We start from the raw sequence: 22,630 nt of genomic DNA on the forward strand, positions 1-22,630 counted from the left end.
CGCCAGAAGCTGTGCGCAGGACATCATCCAAACCCCATAGGCAAAAAAGGCCAAGGCCCTGGAAAAGAGCTCAGGCCGAGCCGAGGGAAAGATAGCATAAGCTATGACAAGGCGGAAGGCAAGAAAATCCCTTGCCGAGAAACTGGCCCACTGCCAAAAGTCAGGAAAGGATCCCGTGAGAAAGCAACCACTGACTCACTCTAAACCCTTGCCAGGAACTGGCCCACTGCCAAAGGACAGAATCGGACCGAGAACCACCCTGATTGACAGCCGAGATGTCTCTCAGGCAAGAATGCGAAAGACAACCTCAGAGAGCCAGTAAGCTGTGCCCAGCACTTCTTCCAATTTTCTGAACCGTAAAACAGTCCGGAAAAGGACCCCAGTCTTGGATAAACCCGACCAAGTAGAGGGAAGGACAAGCTGCCCCCCCCCCCCCTTAAATGGAAGGAAATGCTAATGGCCTGGAAAAGATCCGTGCGTAAGGTTGCCGGCTAAGCCCTGAAAAGGACCGACCCTCACGGAGACCATAAGGCAAACATGCCAAAGTAAGAAAACTTTGGGATGGAGTGAGGCCCAAAGGCCGTTGAGAGAACAGTCAGCTCCGGAAGAGTGACCAAACTCCAAACCGGAAAGAGAGAGACGCCTGAGTATCAAGTACCAGGGTCCACCTCAATGAGCAAAACTCAAGGGAGACGGTCACCAGTCGTCCCTTGCCCCTCCCTGCGCAAGCAGAGAGAGGGGTAAAAAAGGGGACGAAGCGACCTAAGGTAGTGCCTAAGCACCGCAAATGCGGACCCGCAGTGGCCAAATCCTAATGTGACCGGAGACCGGAAACAAAATGACGAAAGCCAGCGTGATCTCAGAGCAGACTGCTTGTAGGTAATTGAAAATGAATCAAAAAACCCGAAACAGAAAGGACGAAGCTGGTAAGAAAGACGGAAAACCGTGAAGCGAACCAGCCGTCAGCCTCCCGAGACCAGAGTTCTCAGTAATAGTCATAGTTGCAAGTGAAGAAGGGGTGACCAGGCCGGAAGCCCAACCCGGCAGAAATCGTCCCAACTCACATCATGCAAGCATGATGGAGAAGAGGAAGAGACGAAATCCGCAGTCACAAGAACCAATTGCCAAAGTCGCAACACGACAGGCAGGAGACTATAACACAGGCTAAGGCCGAGAGCCTTGCTGCCCGTAGGCCGGCCATTGCGCCAAAGTACTCAAAGTACACAGGCACAGTAAGAAACCAAAAGTTTCGGCCGCCGAAAAAGATGCTGGCCTAGAGGCCAGCACCGAGAAAACTGGAACATTAGCTAGACCTCTGCCCACAAAGGGGAGGAGTAGCCAAAAAACCTGAGAAAAAGTGACAAGCCAAGAATGACTTCTCAAACATGCGTTGCCCAGACAATGCACCCTCAGGAAAATCTGAATGTTACTTCCGAGGCCAACTCAAGTGAACCTTAAGTTTGGACGAAACACCAGAACGCGTCTGATCGCTAGAGAAAGACAAAGTCAGACTCGGCGAAAGACAAACCTGGACCAAGTCCAGAAGCTGGTGGCAAGAGAAAACGGGGAAGCCCAAAGGCAGAAACCCCCCTTTAAACGGAAATCGACCTCTCAGCACCCATACGCTGGGAAAGAGAAAGAACGTCGAAGCCCGAAGCCACAAGCACAAGGAAAACAACAACCACCACCTCCAACGGATGAAATGGCTGTTGCTCCCGCCGAGGCTAAAACCCCGAAGCCCTAAGGCCGGCTGTTGTTTCAAAAACCCAGCGTCCTATGACGGCTGTGAAAGAAACAATCTCACCTGAGCTGAGGACGTAGGCCGCTTAGGCTGAGTCCGCTAGGTATAGCCTGCTTAGGAGCGGCCTGCTTTTGCTGCTTTCAAATTGAAGCTCAAAAGAAGGGAACCGCTGTTCTCTGTTGGTCTCAATCCCCTGCTTCTGGCATGAGAGGCCAGGCTGCCGGAGAGAGACCGTCCACCAAGGATGACGAACTGAGAATGTTCCTTGTCGACTCCTCAGAAAACCGGGAGTGGGCAAGAAACAAGTCCCTTCCGCACGAGACCGCATGGAAATAGCGCAGAGAGGACAGCCTCATCTGTGCCTCGTTCACCCTTGTAAGTGTGGAGAGGAGTGAGACACTTCCTCCGCGTCCTGCCCTTTACTAAGGGGAAAGGGCACCAAGGAATCTGCCAGTGCGCGAGAAAGCGCCCGCAGGAGAGTCTCGGAAATGGAACTGAGTTCCAAAAGTTGTCAGCCCCCTTCCTCAGAGAATAGGAGATTCTGCCCATAGAACGGCAGAACCGAATCCTTCCTCAACGGCTTCGTAAGAAGCGAAAGAAGTTCCGGCGTGACCGAAAAACGGTGCACGCGGACGGGGAAAGGCCAACAGGCAGCTACGAGACGACCTTGGCCAAGGCAACTTCCTCTGGTCCGCTAAGGGCACGAAGGAGGAAGCCTGCGCAGGAGCGGCAAGGCATTCCGATGCCAGCTCCGAAGCTGAACCCTGAGGAACCAGCAACGAAACCGACGCCGGAGGCCACCCCCTGTCGAAGAGGGGGGCTCGGCGAAAAGGCAAAAAGCTACTAAGGGCGATTCTTCAAACCAGAAGTAGCTGCTTCCTCTTTGCCGACCGAAGTCCTTCCTGTTGGCAATCGATTGTGCTCATTCCCTAACTGAGAGGAGGATGAGAGGAATCAAAACCAAGGAAAGTGGGAGAGAGGAGCTCGCGGCCACCACCGGAGTGTGTGGATGCTGCTGTCCCAACAGAGGCAAGAAGCCTGTATGCCCATAGGGCAAGCCTTGTTCGAAATTCACCGGCGACCAAACGGAAGCAGCGGGAACTGAACCGGAAAATCCGGGAGGAGCCGGAAGTGCGGCAGCAACAGCAGCGCTATGCCAAAGCTGGTGCTGAGCCACCTACGAGCTGAAGCTCGGAACCCAAAGGTAGGCCGTAGGCCAGAACCGGAAGTGACAGTAACCTGTGCACTACCCGCTTGACCTACCCTCCTGCCAAGGCCGGAAGCGAAGCTGCCGGAAATGGCTGCCGTGCAAAGGGCAAAGCTCAAACCGGAAAGGGCCATGGGCTGCCCACACCCCGATGAACTAACATTTCCAGCCGGAGCCGGAAGAGAAGCTGTCGCGGACGACTGCTTACGTATAGCGCAGCTCAAGCCGGATGGGATCATTATTTGTCCACCTTCCAACGAGGCACTACTTCCGTGAACCGGAAGTGCCGCTGTCGCGTACGACTGCCGACGTAAGGCAAGGCTCGAACCGGACGTGACAGTAGCCTGTGCACTAACCAGTGAACCTACACTTCCGGTCGGAACCGGAAGAACAGCTGTCGCGGGCGACCGCTGTCATAGGACAAGGCTCGAGCCAGACGTGACAGTAGTCTGTGCACTAGCAAGTGAACCTCTACTTCCGGCCGGAGCTGGAAGCGGCTGCCGCGAACGACTGCTGACGTAAATTCGGAAGCTGGCCAGAGCCGCCGAAGGCAGCTGCTCCTCGTACACGGACCCGAAGTCCGAAACGCCACCTGAAGGGGACGGCTCATAGCCAAAAGAACCCGACAAATGACGCTGCGAGGGAAGGCCGTAAGCCGAACGCCCATCCTGTTGGCCATCGATGAAACTCGCACCCCTGACTAAGAGGAAGATGAGAGTCACCAACGACCGAAGGCAGCTGAAGAGAGGAGCTAGCGGCCACCACCGAAGTGGGTGGCTGCTGCTGTCCCAACAGAGGCAAAAAGCCTGTATGCCCAGGAGAACCACCGTATTCGAAATTCACCGGCGACACAACGGAAGCAGCGGGAACCGAACCGGAAAAGCCGGGAGGAGCAGGGAGTGCAGACGCAACAGCAGAACTATGCCATAGCTGGTGCTGAGGAGTCTGCAAGCCACAACCCGGAAGCCCTAGGCCGGAACCGGAAGTGACAGATGACTGTGCACGACCCGTTTGACCTACATTTCCTGCCCAGGCAGGAAGAGCAGCTGCCGGAAACGGCTGCTGTAGCAGGGCAAGGCTCGAACCGGAAGGGACCATGGGCTGTCCGCAAACCAGTGAACCAACACTTCCGGCCGGAGCCGGAAGCGAAGCTGCCGCGGACGGCTGCTTACGTAATTCGTAGCTCAAACCGGCAGGGACCATGGTCTGTCCGCTGTCCAGTGAACCACTACTTCCGGCCGGAGCCGGAAGGGAAGCTGCCGCGGACGGCTGCTTACGTAATTCGTAGCTCAAACCGGCAGGGACCATGGTCTGTCCGCTGTCCAGTGAACCACTACTTCCGGCCGGAGCCGGAAGGGAAGCTGCCGCGGACGGCTGCTTACGTAATTCGTAGCTCAAACCGGCAGGGACCATGGTCTGTCCGCTGTCCAGTGAACCACTACTTCCGGCCGGAGCCGGAAGTGCAGCTGCCGCGGATGGCTGCTGCGAGCACATACCTTGTGACGACCGTATCCCAAAAGGGACCTGCTCAGGTGCACTCCCGCAAGCGGTAGCCACCGAGCGCCGGCCGAGAAGAGAAACGCCTCCCTGTTCACCGCCTCCAGCACCAACGCCGAAGCCAGCAGGCTGGACAGGTGATCCGGAAACAACAGGAACACAGGAAGCCAACGACCGAGGGTCGCACACCCCCGGGAGGGAGGCAGAGCTGGAAACAGGGTCCGTCCGCGCCATCTCAATTTCTGGAAGCAAAGAGGACAAAAGGCTAGCCGCAAGAGTGCCAGCCTCCGGCACAGGCGCCGGGTTCGAAACGGACGTGGTAGCGGTAATGCCCGCCGCCCGCGAGCGAGACGAAGTTTCCTCCGGCGCCGAAATGGGCACCGAAAAAACGAAGTTAGTCTTCGGGTCAGAAACGTGAACCGTGGGGTTCCTAGCCGAAGAAGTAGAAGCCGAGGACTTAGGTTTGCCAGGGCCTTTGCCCTTACTCTCGGCCTTAGCCGCTCGCTTTTTCTCACTATCAGACATGCTGTCACGCGAGAAAACAAACTACTGAAAATACACAAGTCTCTAGGACGTTAAAACTTCAGCAGAATAACTAGCACAAAGTACAAGTTACAAGCAGGTAATAGTGCTACTGGTCGACGCTAAAAGTCCGAGCACGGACCCAAACTAACCAGCAAAAAACACCACGTGTAAGCGAAAAATGGCGACCAAAATGGCGGCCACAGCAACAAACTACCGAGCAAAATTCACAAGTCCGGGGACGAGAAAATTCTCAGCAGAATGGCAAAGCAAACAACAACAAAATGGAACAATCTCACCGCTAGAAACAGCTATGAGCAGACGGGGAGCCGAGGCTGGTGGGTGTCAAGCAGACAGCAAACAACAGCCTAGGAGCGAAATCAAGCACGACCTGTCTCTCTGGCTGAAAGATGTCGAATGAGGGTGTCTCGTATTGGGTACGAGATCTGTGGCGTGATGCACGCTACGGGAGGCAACCCAGGGTAGCAAGCTTGCTACTTTTTTGCTTGGGTTGCTTCCCTTATACTATAGACGGGATAGCGTATTTCTTTCGAATACATCACCTCAATTTAACTATAAGGAGTTACCCTACTTATGAGTATCAGACTGAGTAGCACCTTGCAACCAATAAATGTTCAAGGTTGCTAACTCTTGGCTACTTCGCCAGTGCGCCATTTGTGGGAGTAGTCTCCCCTACCGGCAGTGACCCTCCACGCATGCGCACCATACTCCCTCAGTTCAAATTCTCGCTACTACGAGTACAGACGTATACTGACGAATTACCGTGGATTGTTTTTACAAACGGTATTTTTTGGTTAGTCTTCTTCAAGACTTCAAACTGTGGGTATTCCTTTCCTATTCTATATAAATTATCACACAGTTGATCAATTGGACGCACAACAGAGGGATGTTTTTCTCTGTCACGCGGGTACCAAACTCGGACGTTTTCGTCCAATACAGTTACACAGGCCATGCGGCATTCATGTGTTGTATCTACTTTATTCTTACTCTTAGCAAGAATAATTCTCTTTCAGTAGAGAAGGGCTGTTCTTCACAGAAGACGTTTATATATCGAACCGCTGTTTTACAGAACGGAAAGTACAGCCAGCCTCTGCTGTTAACCAACTCACGAACATATGAAAGTAACACCTACCTTGTGGATTCAAAATGGCGGCCGTAAACAAAATGGCGGCCGTAGCACGTGTCTCCACTAAGATGCAACTTTGCTAAAGAACCTTTGAGCTGTCCTAAGATCTCACACACCACTACCTTTCAGGATCTGGTACATGCATATTATAGGGTTTTTTGTCTATATGTCAGGTTATATATATATATATATATATATTTAAAAAAAATTAAAAAAATAAAAAAAATAAAAAAAATTTTTTTTTTTTTAGGGGTTGTGGTTGTTTGTGCCTTTGCGGGCATAACAGGTATAGAAGGTAAGGTTACTGGGTACCTTTTCTGGCTCTGCCACACCTTCAACCTCTTTCCAATAGCCTTGGACTTGACTTAGAATATTCAGGTTGTCTCACTGAATATTTTTTCTTACCTGTCATATAACAACTATATATGGATATTGCCTAACCTCATAGAGCTAAGAGGTACTATAGCATTGTCAAGACAGACATTATAACGTCACTTAGTCTGTTACAGATGTCTCGCATCTGTGTCAAATGCAAGAAGCCCACTTGGTGTGAGGATAACCATGACACTTGTGCTCGGTGCACAGGGTGTCACAGCTCAGCACCATGTGATCTCTGCCAGTCCTGGCCTCTGGAAGCATGGAAAGATCTACTCTCCTTAAGGCCCCTTAAGGACACGAGAAACACCCCGTCGGAAGTACTGTCCCTTATTTCTGCTTCTTCACGACTCTCGGGATATCGCAAGAGAGCTGACAAGTCCTTGACTGCCACGCATCATCGGACAAGCTCAGCGGTCCTACCACGCCGGACAACTGTTCCAGCTGCCACAATTACCAGGCCTCCTTCACGCGAGCGTAGATGCGACAGCCCGTCCTCCAGAGACAGACGTTCCCGCAGTCCACGGTCTACGGAACGGCGCCACTCTCCTCGCAGTCGCCGTTCGTCTCGTTCTCCTTCAGCCAGTCAGAGACCTCGGGTCAGCTCATGTCATTCAAGGGAGACAGGACGCTCGCAGGAACAGAGCCGACACAGAGGAGAGCAAGGTCCCTCCAGGGATAGCAGGCGTCGCTCCAGGGCAGACAGTCGCCTTTCACGCGATGATCGCCGACACTCCCACGCCCAAAATCAACATGCTGAGGAGACTCACGTGGACTATTACAGGCTATCTAGGGAAGCAAGCCGGCGTCCCAGTTCAGAACGTCAACGTTCCAGATCTCCACATACGCGACGTTCCTGGTACAACGAACGGACTTCGTTTGACTTCCGTCGTTCTCACAGCCGCTCCTTTTCACCCATACGGAATTTCAGGAGAGGCGACTCACCTTCTCGTAGGTCAACCCTCTCCGATTGGAGAGAGAGGTCCCCAACTTCTAACATAAACACCTGGACATCGGAGCCGGAACCCACCAAAACCACCGATGGGCTGATGCAGGGGTGCAAGGCTGAGATTCTTCGCATTCTTTCTGAAGAGGCCTTTGCTCCACAGGTCGCAAAGAAGAATTCTGCCATTAAGCCTTCCCTTCTCACCGAACAGGAAGAAAAAACCAGCTCCTTCCCTCTGTCGAACCAAGCAGCACTCATCTTGGAGAAAATTAATAACCATCTCTCGGGACCAGCCCACAAGCCGGAAGCGGTGCTACCAGCCTTCGTGACAGAGGTCGAATACAAGAAGACCTGGTATGAGACTCCCGATGCCCCTTTCTCCAGTACAAATCCAGAAACGGAGAGAGAATTAGAATTCTTTGGGGTACAACGTCAACCTAAGGATCAGGTCTTACCTAAGAGAACTTGGGAGCACTTCACTAGGATCCTGCGTCAACTTGTTCAAGCTGCCTCGTTCAATGAACTAGCTTCCAACGCACTTGGAACGCTTTTAAGGAACAGCTCTCTGACGGACACAGTTGCTGTCAACCGCCTCACCTTTGGGTTGAATAATTCATCACTCAACTTACTGGCGGGACTGCTCCAGCTGATTGGTGATATGCAACTCATCGAGAGAGACACGCTTATGGAGCGCCTGAAGGCAACCCGAGCCACCAAGTTTGCCTTACGAGCCGGCCCGATCGGCAACTCGCTCCTCTTTGGAGGACAAGTGGCAAAGATGAAGGAGGCACTCACCAAAGAAGCAACAACAGCCAAGCAGTCTACACAGAGACAGCCCTTTCGTAAAGACCGCCGGGCAACGGGAAACAGAGATTTCTACACGAGAAGGCGTGGGAAGCAGAGAGGAGGACAGCGGCAGCCACCGCAGCGTGGGGGTCGAACTAGAGGAGGGTCCTCCTCCAAGTTTGGCGCTCGTAGACCATGACTCTCACCCCAGCGCTCCTCCCCTTCCCCCTCAGCCTTCTTCCCGTACACCCATCGCACTAGGGGCAAGACTTCAACTTTTTGCCCCAGTTTGGCAGTCCCTGTCATCCGACGCATGGGTAATTCAAACGGTGACAGAAGGCCTCAGAATATCGTTCACCTCTCACCCCCCCCTGACCACATGCCCCGTCTTTACCAAAGTCTCCAACAATCCAGAGAAAGCAAAGGCCCTCCTCAACGAGGTACAATCACTGGTACTCAAGAAAGCTGTTTTCCTAGTAAACAAGGTAAGTTCTCCAGCCTTTTACTCAACCCTGTTTGTCGTTCTAAAACCCAACGGACAATGGAGACCAGTTATCGACCTCAGCTCTCTGAACAAATTCATCAACGCTCCACACTTCAAGATGGAGACAACCAAAACGGTTCGCAACGCGGTGAGACCAAACGATTATGGGGTCAGCCTAGACTTGTCCGACGCGTACCTTCACGTACCAATACACAAAGCGTCCAGGAAATACCTTCGCTTTGCCATAAACGGCCAAGTCTTCTCTTTCAGAGCACTACCTTTCGGTCTCAACCTCAGCCCTTGGGCCTTCACACGTCTTATGGACGAGGTGATTGCCATTCACCGCCACCAAGCACAGGCAGTCACTTCAAACTACCTGGACGACATACTTCAAAGACATCAGTCCCCAGCCGTCCTCAGAAAGGATCTACAGTCTCTGATCTTGCTGCTGCAGAAACTGGGTTGGATGATCAACTTGGAGAAATCAGACCTAGAGCCTTCCCAAACCTTCACCCACCTAGGTATGCTGTTCAGGACAGCAGAGAACAGGGTTTCCCTGCCCCCCAAACGGGTGGACAAGATCATCAACACCATCAATTCCACACTGAGTTTGGAAAACATGTCGGCAAGGAGCTTCCTCAGCCTCATAGGCCTGCTCAACGCGGCCTCAGACCTCCTGGAATTGGGCAGGATCTTTCTCAGACCCATCCAGTATGCTCTCACAGATGCCTGGACGCAGAGCTCAGAGGACCTGGATGTACTGATTCCCATCTCGAGCAACCTGGCACAGGCGCTCGAAGTTTGGACGAACAAATCATGGCTGGAGCTAGGAGTACCGCTCAAAAGGCTGTCGCCTTCGCTCTCGCTATGTTGCGATGCGAGCATAGAGGGCTGGGGGGCCCATCTTCTCCCAGATTTCCAGGAGACTCACGGTATCTGGTCGAGACAGGAGGCCTTGGCTCACATCAATCTCCTAGAACTCCGAGCGGTATGGAAAGCCCTCCTCCACTGGACAGCGCTCCTCAGGGGCTCGCCGGTTCTCGTCTTGTCAGACAACTCGACAGTGGTGGCATACATTCGCAACCAGGGTGGAACCCACTCCAGAGAACTCACCAATCTTGTCAGGGAGATACTACTCTGGTGCAGAGATTACCACATAGACCTGACAGTGAGACACATCCCCGGGAGGCTAAACGTACTGGCGGACACACTCTCCAGAAAAGGTCAAGTGATCCACACGGAGTGGTCGCTCCACCCGCACGTCTTCACGGAGATCACACGGTCCATGGGGACTCCACACGTAGACCTGTTTGCCACACGGTGGAACCACAAGGTACAGACTTTTGTCTCACCGGTACCGGATCCTCTAGCTATAGCCGTAGATGCCCTCAGTCTGGACTGGACGAACATGTATGCCTATGCCTTTCCCCCCTCGGTCCTGCTACCAAAGGTACTGCAGAAAATCGCAGAAACAACGTGCCAAATCATCCTGATCGCTCCCCTCAACTGGAACAGATCGTGGATATCCCTTCTCCTGGACCTGGCAACAGCTCCCCCCATAAAACTGCCGGAGAGACCGGATCTTCTCAGGCAACCAAGGTCCGGGATATATCACCAGGACCCAGCGTGCCTCAAGCTTCACGCTTGGACTCTATTAGGACCGCTCTCCGCAGCAGAAGATTCAGTGAACCCATCTTGGAGAGAATTGCTACGGCACGAAGGCCCTCCACCTTAAAGGTGTATGAAGGAAAATGGAAAGTCTTCTCCAATTGGTGTGATAGAAGATCACTGGACCCACTCTGCCTCTTACCTCACCATCTCGCTGATTTCTTCCTTTGGCTGTTTGAAGAAAGGAATCTGGCACCTATAACCATAAAAGGCTACAGATCAATGATCTCTGACACTTACAGGCATCACGGGGGATTTGAAGTAGGCAGAGACAAAGATCTATCAGACCTACTGGCCAATTTCGAGAGATCTAGACCTAGAACCAGAGTCTTGTTCCCATCTTGGGATATTGGGCTAGTCTTAAAATGGCTAGATTCAGCTTCTTTCGAACCTTTACAGGTAGCAACCCTGCGTTCCCTTACTCTCAAGACGTGCTTCTTGACAGCACTGGCTTCGGCAGCTAGAGTTAGTGAGATACACGCCTTGGCAGCGGATGCAAATCACCTTCAATTCAGGAATGATGGGTCAGTCCTATTACTAACTGAAGCAGGATTTGTAGCTAAGAATAGGCTACCTACGACAGGCAACCAGTCGATCGTTATCAAGCCGCTTCCAGTCAATCAGAGCTCTCCTGATCATCTCCATGACCCTGTGAGAGCCTTGTCTATCTACCTGGAGAGGACCAGATCTCTACGAGACTCCTCCCAGCAGCTTTTCCTGTCATTTGCTGAATCTCGACCTCGGACTTCCCCTCAAACCATCTCTTCATGGCTGCGGACAGTCATCAGATCAGCTTACAGGGATGCTAGCATTCCACTACCAGGACCCTCACGTCCTAAGGCTCATGACGTCAGAGCCATAGCGGCAAGCCTGGCCTTTGACAGGAACATAGCGGTCAGCGAGATCATCCAAGCAGTGGGGTGGAAATCAAGTTCTACTTTTGGGAAATTCTACCTGAGAGATCTCTCCCAGGATCGCCCCACTCTCAGTCGAGTCGGCGCGATTTCAGCTGCACAGCTGGTCACTCATCCGACTCAGTGATTCTCGCTACTCAGTCCGCTTATATCTGCCTTTTCTTCCAGTCACATCTGGAGCGGATGCTGGTTTGTTTGTTTGTCAAACAACTGAGTCGGATTAGGAGTCAATAGAGTGACAGGGTAAGTCACCCCCCGTCCTTTTATCTATTCTCCTTATAGTTAAATTGAGGTGATGTATTCGAAAGAAATATGTATTTTTTACAAGTAAAATGACTATTTCTAAGAATACTCACCTCAATTTAACCACAGACCCTCCCGCCTTCCCCGCAATTGACTTAACAGCTCGAATTGAACTGAGGGAGTATGGTGCGCATGCGTGGAGGGTCACTGCCGGTAGGGGAGACTACTCCCACAAATGGCGCACTGGCGAAGTAGCCAAGAGTTAGCAACCTTGAACATTTATTGGTTGCAAGGTGCTACTCAGTCTGATACTCATAAGTAGGGTAACTCCTTATAGTTAAATTGAGGTGAGTATTCTTAGAAATAGTCATTTTACTTGTAAAAAATACATTTTTTCAGTCTACCTAGCATCTCGACTGCGTCAATGCTAATATGTGACTCGGAGTAAGAATATGTTATTTAATCGCCCTTAAAAAGGAAAGCCCAAACCGTGATTGAAGGTGAATGTTGTAGTTCCTGTGAAGGAAGTCTTCTTAGACGGGAAAGGTCTAAATACACGTCTAGCTCCCCGTAGCAAGAAATTGAAACTGGGGATTATGGGCATTGGCACATGCGCAGAGAGGTACTACCGACAAAGGGAGACTACTCCCCTAAATGGTATACCGACGGAAATCCAGAGTTAGCGACCTTGTTTACAGTCTAGTACTGGTAACATAGGACGCTTCTCAGTCTAGCACTCGTAAGTAAGGTAACTCCTATTAGTTAAATTGAGGTGATGTATTCGAAAGAAATACTCCAAAGTACACAAAATCTTTCACATCTCATCCTCCGAGTGCTTCGATCTCTGTCTTATTCCATTTTAAAAACAGAATTTGGGCCTCATTCATGCCAAAGGTAAAAGCATCACAGGTCGAGCTGCTACTGACCTTGATAAGAACAGGGTCTCCCACTTTGACGGCTGTCTCAAGCGTCCTCATCATGTTGGGGTCGGTGGCCGTCACAATCTTCAGGCGGTAGCCTTCCATCTCTTTCACCCAGCTGATAAACACAACGTTAACATGAGTATGTCAGCTGGTGATTAGCATCAGAGCCAGGTCCGTACAGTATGGTTATCTTTGTCTTTGGTATCTAACAGGAGCTTTATATTTGCCTGTATTTTTCTAGCTTTAAATTTTCCCTGTGTTCTAGATGTTTCACAACGTATACAAACAGCCACAGCAGTGCATAACACTTTTCAATACACTTCTCCTTTTAAAACATCTGTCTCTAACTTGTAACTTTTAGTTAAGATTTAGCCTGCGCTGCTCCATCAGCAGATTTAAACACGTTTTTCCCTGCTTGATCTTTCTGAACTTCTTCCTTACGAACCTACATTCCATAAATAGGTTCAAAACATCTTTAAAGCACAAATAACTCATCTCCCTCCCATGCAATATGACCACCCAACAATACAGCCAAACCTTCCCTGGCGATCACCTCTAAATAAAGACAACCTGCCCACATCCACCACCCTGAAGGATCCCCATCAAGGTTTTTACCTCAATATAATTCCCCTTTCCATAGCTGCCACCTGTCAAGAACGACCACTTTTGGTTGGTCCCTTGACAGGTCTTTATTAACATATTCTACTGCATAATAAAAACCAAACGGTGAAGAAAATGTGAGTGGCAATCTTACCTAGCAGCCTGGAACTGTGGGTCGATGAAGAGCGGCCACTTCCTGGCTTTCTTCACGAAGATGGCGTTCTCTGTGGAGTGCTTATCTCTGGGTAGTCCATGGTTGTACCACTTCATGATCTGAAACACACAAAACGCACCACTTTCACTTTGGAGCAATCAACAACTCAACTAGAAAACTAAATTTTAAGACAGTTTTATTTAGGGCACCTACAATTTTATTCATCTCAGCACAACAATAAAATGTGTTTTCCTATCTTTACATCACAGCATTATAGAGATAACTTGAAAATTTTCATCTAAATTTTAATTTGATTATATACTTACCCAACTCACATACAGCAATTTACTCCAGTTTAGTGCTAGGACGCTGAATAGCATCGCCTTGGTAACAAGGGGAGGTCACCCTAAAAAAGAGCTACCTTGACCCCTTAACATGACAAAGTCACGCGTGACTTCCTGACCTTGCCGCCATCTTTGAATCATTCAATCGAAAGCGAACATAGAAAAATTTCCCTCTTTTTTAGGAAAAAACCCCCATAAAAACCCCAAAAGCGGGGCAGGCGGGCGGGTATCAACTATGTGAGTTGGGTAAGTATATAATCAAATTAAAATTTAGATGAAAATTTTCAATTAAATTACATTCTTATCCCAACTCACATACAGCAGAATGCTAATGAAGGAGGTGGGAAAACAAAATTCCACTTGTCCAGCAGCGACAATGGCTGGTAGGGAGCTACTGCCACCATGACGAGTGCTGGCCACATCTCGCAGGTAAAAGTTGATGAAAACGCCCTGCGATTTCCAGTAGGCAGCGTCTAAGACCTCTGCCAGCACGCCTGAGCGGAGGACTGCCAGAGAAGTAGCCCAGGCTCTGGCTTCATGAGTTCTTGACAACTTCATAGGAAGGACAGAATGCCCAAACCCAACTTGTCTGTGCCACCACGCATACACTTGTTTAATAAGCGTAGAGACCCATCTTACCAAAGTGACCCGCGACAAGTCCTTGCTCCTTTCAGTGTCAACTGAGATGAAGAGCAGTTTTTGGTCCCTAGACCTAATGGGCGTGGTACGGGATAAGTAGCTGGTAAGAGTACAAACAGGACAATTGACCATATCAGGGTCACCAGACGCAAGAATCCTACTTAAAGGAGGAATGCGAATAACAGAGGAGGACAGACCTTGTTTTTGGTTTTGGCAAGGAACTCCGGCCGAAATCTTAAAACAAAAGAGCCATAGCTCTCAAAAGAAATATCCTTAGCCAGGCCTGAAAGAGCGTGCACCTCACCGCCTCCACGGGCAGAGGCTAACAAAACGAGGAACAAGGCTTTACGGGTCAAGTTAGCTAAGCTCGCTGAAGCTAAAGGTTCGAAATCCGAAGAGGCTAGAAACTTGAGTACCAAAAAATAAGTCCCACGCGGGAAGAGGGGACTTAGCCTTCGTAAAACCAATCGCTGCCCCCTTAAGAACACTAGCAATTACACCGCCCAGGTTAATGCTATGCCCTAATTACTTCAGAGTAGAAGAAATGGCTGAGCGCCTGACTCTCAAAAAAGAAGGAGCCAAGCCCTGAGCAGCCAAACACGAGAGATGATTTGCTACATGCATAGAGCGAGGTGAAGTAGCAGTAACTCCATTCTCCGAGCACCACTTTGTCCAAGCTGACCAGTGTGACGCATAAACAGTGCTGGTCGATTCCCTGTGGGCCTTTTGGACAAAGCCTAAAGTAGCGTCTGAGGAGCCAGAACAGCGCAGCGACCTAGAAAGAATGGAGGGCCGTCTGCGAGGCGAAGGAGGACGGGGAACCAATGTTGGCTGGGCCACCAAGGGGCCACCAACACCAAGCAAGGCTGTCCCCGCTCCGCCTTCCTGAGAACCTTTCCCAAGAGATGAAACGGGGGGAAAGCATAGGCTCAGACGCGACCAGTTTACTTCCAGGGCGTCTGTTTCCCTCCCCTCTGGGTCTGGAAAGGGGGAGATAAAGACCTGAAGCCTGCAGGAGAATCTTGTCACAAACAGATCGACTGTAGGCTTGCCGAAATGCCACCCAGACGTTGTAGGACCTGATGAGTCAGAGACTACTCCGTGTGCATCGTACACTACGGGCGACTGAAGTAGTCCGCAAGAACGTTGAGTATGCCTGGGACGTACTTCGCTGACAACAGAATAAGGTGCTGGCTGCCCCAGGCAAGAATCTGACCTGACCTGACAGAAAGAGCGAGAGACAAAGTGCCTCCCTGTTTGTTGAAATAAGCCGCCATGGTCGTGTTGTCTGTGCGAACCCCACTTTATTCGTTCCTGACCATAGACAGAAACGATTGGAGTCCCAGGAAAACAGCCTCTAACTCTAGGGCATTAATGTGCCCCCCACTGTGCGTCTCGTTCCACAGACCTGACGCAGTGTGAACAGAAAGATGGGCACCCCAGCCCTCCATAGACGCGTCTGTGAACAGAAACCCGTCCGGGGGGGGGCAAACGAGATTGGCACTCCCTGTGAAATCCCAGGGAGCAGCCACTGCCTCGTTATGTGCCGACACCAGCTTTCAAGAGAGACTACTGTCTCCCAGCCCTGAAGAGAAGGCTTCCACAGCGAACTCAGGGCAGCCTGAAATGGCCGCTTGTGGACTCTGCCTAAGGGCACAAGAGTGGCCATCGATTCCATTTGGCCAAAAAGAGAGGTCAGAACACGTACAGCCGCTCTCTTTATCAAGGACAGAGTACGAAACAGACTTTGCAACCTGTCCACCCTTCTCTGTGAAGGGCGTACCCGCCAATCGACGGTGTATGTCTTAGCGTGTGGAAGAAAAACAACCCCAATGCTAAAAACGTCTGTGCCAAACCTAGGCTTAGCCACATGATGGTGTTTAGTTCTTTCCGTAACCTCTTAGAAAGAAAAGCTGAAACTAAGGAATTCCTGCGAGTCCTTTGTGCTGCGCAGCGAAAGTCGCTGACAGAAGCCACTGCCTCAAGAGGTAGGCTTAGCCGGAAAAGTTCCGACTGAGAGGTTACGAGCAATGGCTCAGAGAGCCTAAAAATTTAGTCAGAATGTGAGCCCATAATTTGGACATGTTCTGGCGACTTGTCAGAAACCAAAGCTTATGACCCTGATGAGAAAGCGCAATTCTGTAAGCCGTAAAAGCTGAGAAAGTTTTAACAGCTTGCCTTGTTTTTCACCACAGAGGCAAAAAACAAAAATTGAGGCCTTAGCAACTTCACCCTAGAAGGTGAAAAATAAGAGGTATGCCGCACCAAAGATGGGCGTACATACCGCGAAGCTGCCTAAGGCAGAGGGTTTAACCCAATGTGTGTTTGCTTAGCTCCGCATCTTGCCAAAATAAAGGCCAAATGTGGCCAGCCGACGCAGATCCAGCTTCTCCCAGAAGATGGACCACAAAAAGCAAAGAGCGGAGTAGATCCGCCTCTTGTTTGCAACCTGAGCCAAGCAAAGTGCCAAGAAAAGCGCTGGGAGGCTCCGCTGTTCAAAAGACTTTAGCCAAAGCAGCTAGAAGCGACATGACATCCTTCTCCCGTGCGTCACGACGAAACTCGAAGTTAACAAGAGCAGAGAAGATAGAGCTCTATAAAAAAATCTTGCAAAGTTTCCTAAACAGAGGATAACTTGAAAAGATCATGTGCTTATTCCCCCAGAGACAAGAAAGAGGACTCAGTATAACATACTGTTCTACTGTAGCCGTCTTCCCTACCAGAATAGTGACAACTTTCTCTACCGCATCGTCACGAAACCTGAATGGGTCTAATGACGACGCGATCAATCTCGCCAGAGATCTCTGCAAAGTCTCAGAGAGAGACGATAACTCAAGCAAACGTAAGCCAGTTACTCCAAAGACAAAAGAGAATTCTCCGAAAACGGGACTACTCTGTCTCTGCTGTATCATCTTGCCTAAGGACTGCAAGTTCCGGAAAAGTGGAACGAGGCAAGGCAAACGAGCCAATCAAATTGACTGAATTATGCAGCAGTGTAAACCCCTTAGCCAAACCAGCAGGCAAAGCTGAGGCTAAAAACAAAGAAGCACGGTAAGGCTGCGCTGAATCAGGAGCCAGACCTTGTGCTGTTAACCACGGTACAGCGTGAAACGCACCGCCATACTGCCCAGTAGTCAGTAGCATAGACAGCTCAAACGCTACCAACGGGAATTTCCGAAAACGGGAATTTCCGAAAACGGAACTGCTGTTTCCAGTCCTTCGCAGAACGGGAATCCCCCAAAGCGGAAGGAGGTTGGGCAACAAGCCTACAAGTGTTGCCGCACCCTCCTCGAACTACCTTGAAGTAACTTCCGCCGCCAAAGCCAGTGCTAGCGGAAGTTCAACCAGTACACGGAAGTTGGCATCTTTGTCAACCTGAACAGAAGCACCAAAATCCGACTCATAATCCCGCACATCCGTGCAACAAGGCAACGAACTTCCGCCCTGACTACAATAGTCAGGCGAAGCGTCACCCAGAAGAGACGACACACGAGGGATGCGATACCCAAGCAGTGTGTCCCTAGGGACTGCTTTCCTGCCCAGAGGGCGGAAGCGGGGAATGTCACCCCCTCCTCAAAATACCGTGAAGCCACTTCCTCCGCTAAAGCCAGAGCTTGCGGCAGCTTAGTCGGTATGCGGAAGTTGACATCTTCGTCACCCTGGACGGAAGTGCCAAAATCCGACCCGTAGTCCCTCACTTCCGTGAAGTCAGGCAAGACACTTCCGCCGTGACTACCATAGTCCGACGAAGTGTCGCCCGGAAGAGACGCCCACGAGGGATTTTATACCCAAGCGGTACGTCCCTAGGGACTGCTTCCTGCCTGAAAGGCGGAAGCGGGGAAAGCTGTGAAAGCTGTGCTGCCGCACCCACTGTTCCTCTAGGGAGTGTAGGAGGACGCACTTCCCCTGTTCGGTCAGAGACCGAACGCGTGTCTGGGCTTTTCCCTCGATCTAGACGTTCACTCAATCGGAACGACGTAGACCTAGGGCCTAAGCTTTCGCGCACACGAACCGGTGTGGCTACTCTCTCCAAACACGCACTTCGTTTTGGCCGGAGAACCCGGTTACTGGCGAAGTATAAATACCTTGATCGTCGTCAGTCCAAGAGGCCTGGGAACGCAGCAGGGAAACACCACGGCTGCCCTCAAACGAGGCGTGAACGTCGGCGGACGTAAAAGTGGAGGAAGGCGGACACACACCCTGGCAAGGGAACGCACACCTCCCACACCGGAAGGCAAAGACACATCTCAGCCTTGGCAGACGAAAACTCGGCTGAAAGAGAGGATATCTAAGCACTCAAGGAGTGCAAAATAGCATAAACATCCTGCTTCTCGCTAACAGGGCCTGAACCGGACAAGACCGGTGAAGCAGCTGAAGGCAAACTAGGCATAGCCGGAGAATAAGGTAAGTCTATCGCACATCAAACGAGGATTTAGACAAGGATCTGTGACTTTAATCAAAGCTTAACATGCCGAACTCTACGACTTACGAGAAGGCTTCTTTGTGGGAGAAGGCTCGGCCACCGACTTAGCATTTTTATTCTTTCCTTATCCGACATGGCGAACGGAAAAAATGTAAACAAAGCTAAGTATTCGACCAAACCTAAGTCACAAAACGATAACAAACGACAAAAAAGCTCACCCAAACACACAGTAGGAGCAGAGGGACCGTGTGCAAGAACCAAGGCAGGGTCTGACAAAGGCAGAAGTCAGACAAACCGGCTGAAAGCCGGAGCAAAATCAAAACACGTCTGTAGACACAGATCGCTGGAGAGTGAAAGATTCAAAGATGGCGGCAAGGTCAGGAAGTCACGCGTGACTTTGTCATGTTAAGGGGTCAAGGTAGCTCTTTTTTAGGGTGACCTCCCCTTGTTACCAAGGCGATGCTATTCAGCGTCCTAGCACTAAACTGGAGTAAATTGCTGTATGTGAGTTGGGATAAGAATGTAATTTAACTCAAGATTTCGCTGTTACAAAGTGTCTAACCTCCCAGTACACTCAACACAAAGAAATCCTTGAAAGAAAATCACCTCAATAAACTTTTTTGATGTTACGCCACACTGTTATAAATCAAGACTGCACAGTTTCAACTTGTCTAACATCTCAATATACTTCACAAAGACACAAACCAGCAAAAAAGAAATCACTCCTCTCTTCCGTCTTCTCACCTCGTTAGCTTCAGACATGCTGTGGATGAGGTCAAACCTATGAGAGATTGGAACCTGGGACTCCTGCAACATGTGCACCCACTTGGCCACCAGCTCCTGTCGGTAGCTGAGGGTGAGGGGTCCCAGGTAGGCCACGGCCGCTGCCGACACCAGCGTGTTGCCCACAAGTCCTTTCAGCTTGCCGTCAAGCACTTTCACTGACTCTGCCCATCGCACCTGCACAAGTTCAGTTTAGTTTGGTGCATTGAACATTAACTTCTTTCACACTAATCTGTGTTACAACGATCACCTCTCACGACACACTACTTCAGGTGTGGGTATGCACAAAACTCACTGTGGAGTAAATTTAAGTCTGAAATACCTGTCCCAAAATGTTTCTTGCAACCGTGACTTACACAAGGACTTTTTACAATTCATAGCTTGCTACTTACTGTTCTGTGAATGTTTTGTACTGTCTATAATGAAACATTCCATAAACCTACTTTTCTTGGTTTTGATTACGAATTGTTCTGTCGCAAGACTGCTTCATATTGTGCTACAAGTGCCAGCCCTTGTAGTTCCATCTTAAACCAATTTTTTAAGTATGTCCTGCCTGATCATTCGACACAGGCGACATTATCCACTAAAAGTGAATTTCTGCGAATATAAAGAAGAGAAAGCATCTTACCTCTTCGTCCTCCAGTGCAGAGATGAGGACGGCTGCTCGCTGGAGACGCAGCCCTGTTGTAACCTGTCGCTGCTGCAGGGCCTCTCGCTGGTTTACGCTGTCCTGGTACTGCTTCTGAATCAGCTGCAAGTGTTTCTGGATCTGCACAGGCACATCACCAGTGGTCATAACAAAACAAGACCTCATGAGACATGCCAGAGGTGTCTGCAAGTAACTCATGTTTTGTGAAATTGATTTGATAGTTGTTGCTTTTTGGGTCCAGCGGACCATATAGGTCAAATCAGGACCCCTTTTTTTTTAAATTACTGAATACAAAAGTCAAGAGGCAAGAGGAACGAGGAAATTGCTCCCATCAAAAAGCTCACAAGAATCAAAGTTATATATCCTTCAGTGAAAAAAACAAAACATACAATCTGAACCTCATGTACTTGATTGTACTGTCAAACCATTTGCAGTAAAGCCAGACGTGAATTTTCTGTATCACTTAAAGTCATGAAGAGACAGTAAAACAGCCGTCTCCTGAATCTTTCACAAGGTTTGATCAAAACATTGACCCAGCTTGTTATGATTGATTCCTCTCCTTGCCACACCAAGGAAACGTTGGTTTCCCTTTTGTCCACAATGCTTACCTTTCTGAGACTGTTCTGTTTCTTGGCCAGGCTGTCCTGTGCAAGTTTCAGCGCCTCCTGAGCTTCCTCCACTCGTGCTTGTTTTGGCTTCACCATCTGGTGCCATATCAAATCTTCCCATTAGAATATTATAATGTGCATTCAGATTTATCTTATATTCTAGTAAATATGTATACAATTCTCTAGTGAACTCTTCGTTTCAGCTTTGTATGATACATATGTACCATCAACAGGACTGGTTTGTAAAAAAAACCCACCTGGAATCCTGCAAAATTTGTCCAACGTCCCTCCGTCCCAAAACACACTCACACAGAAATAACATCTACACTGCTTAGGCAGAGAGAGCAGTACATAATAGTTAATCTCGCCCCACGCATACACCTGGGTAGCGCGACTTGTTGCTGCTAGCTTTCCACTGGGAGGAAGCGACCCGAATTTCCCAGCATTGGGATAATTCTTTCTTTCTTTATTTGGTGTTTAACGTCGTTTTCAACCACGAAGGTTATATCGCGACGGGAAAAGGGGGGAGATGGGATAGAGCCACTTGTCAATTGTTTCTTGTTCACAAAAGCACTAATCAAAAATTTGCTCCAGGGGCTTGCAACGTAGTACAATATATTACCTTACTGGGAGAATGCAAGTTTCCAGTACAAAGGACTTAACATTTCTTACATACTGCTTGACTAAAATCTTTACAAAAATTGACTGTATTCTATACAAGAAACACTCAACAAGGGTAAAAGCAGAAACAGAATCCGTTAGTCGCCTCTTACGACATGCAGGTGAGCATCGGGTAAATTCTTCCCCCTAACCCGTGGGGGGTATTGGGATAATAGAGTAAATGAAATGACATGAAATTTAACAAGCACAGCAAACAAGATGTGCAAACCTGTAGCGTTTAGAGGATTTTAAAACTCCAAACTGTTAAACTGTTCATCTAAAAGTAGAACAAATCTGACTGACCTTGTAGACATCGTGGTAATGTTCCATGGCCAGGACCCACATGCAGAGAGAGCGACAGGCCACAGACACCTTGCCCACAGTGTCCGCCTTGAAGTCGGGCGTCTTGGAGTACTTCTTCAGCTTGCTGAACACCTGGGGGGCAGCAGGTACAGCAAAATATAAACATGTAGGTGTTACAGAGCTACCCATTCCCTTCCTTTAACCATCCTACCCGAAAGAGTAGAGACAAGAAATCAGCCTACAGAGACCCCGCCCACAGTGTCTGCCTTGAAGTCTGGTGTCTTGCAGTACTTCTTCAGCTTTCTAAACACCTGGGGGCAGCAGGTACAGAAAAATATAAACATGCAGCGGTACCCATTGCACACCCTCCATGCCAGTCTACCCCAGCCTACCCACCTTAATAAAGATTAGGGGCACAAAATCACAAGTACCAATTTTTGAATCACTCCTGCTTAAAGAGTAAGTGCCTGAAATAACCAGAATCCATTGCTCTACCTTTCCGCCCTCAAAGGCAATATGCCTGATATTACAAGAATCCCTTCCTGGAAGACTCAGGGCCAGAAATTACTGGGACCAACTCCCAAAAGCTATGTGCCTGAAATCATTCAAATCACTTCCCTGAAAATGTAATCACTCCCATCACTTCCCTGAAGATTGAGTGTCTAAATGTGTGTAGAACTGGCATAATTACAAACATCTACATTTGTGTAACCTGAGAGAACCAGCTCTTCCGCTCACCTTGTCAGGTACAGCATTCTTGTCAAACTGAAGCAGTCTTCTGAGGAAGCCTTGATCTCCAAGCATCAGTTTGGCCGTGGGCCAGTCCGGTTTACGTTGGAACAGCACACACACTGCCGACATCACCGTCTCCACCAGTGGAGGGGGTTTGCTGTACACCCTGTCACACACACACAGGAACAACTGGACATTTTGTTTATGCTTAACACTATGAAATTTGACATCAACAAACACACAATCATGGCGTAATTTTTCAAATTTCCATTCCTACAGTAC

The 22,630-nt window shown here is 49.6% G+C and overlaps 1 protein-coding gene across 1 annotated transcript in view; it reads right to left on the reverse strand.

The window, feature by feature from the left end:
- LOC138953122 (dynein axonemal heavy chain 6-like) overlaps nt 1–22,630 on the reverse strand; it is a 141,426-nt gene that overhangs the window by 40,449 nt on the left and 78,347 nt on the right. Inside the window, exons 57-63 of the mRNA XM_070324913.1 lie at nt 22,355–22,514; nt 21,617–21,748; nt 20,654–20,749; nt 20,025–20,165; nt 19,358–19,573; nt 13,208–13,326; nt 12,457–12,568 (exon numbers count right to left, since the gene is read on the reverse strand). Coding sequence (XP_070181014.1) covers nt 12,457–12,568; nt 13,208–13,326; nt 19,358–19,573; nt 20,025–20,165; nt 20,654–20,749; nt 21,617–21,748; nt 22,355–22,514 — 976 coding nt within the window. The remainder of the gene's footprint in view (nt 1–12,456; nt 12,569–13,207; nt 13,327–19,357; nt 19,574–20,024; nt 20,166–20,653; nt 20,750–21,616; nt 21,749–22,354; nt 22,515–22,630) is intronic.

Source organism: Littorina saxatilis, linkage group LG17 (assembly GCF_037325665.1).
Source record: "Littorina saxatilis isolate snail1 linkage group LG17, US_GU_Lsax_2.0, whole genome shotgun sequence".
In the NCBI taxonomy this organism is placed as follows: domain Eukaryota; kingdom Metazoa; phylum Mollusca; class Gastropoda; order Littorinimorpha; family Littorinidae; genus Littorina; species Littorina saxatilis.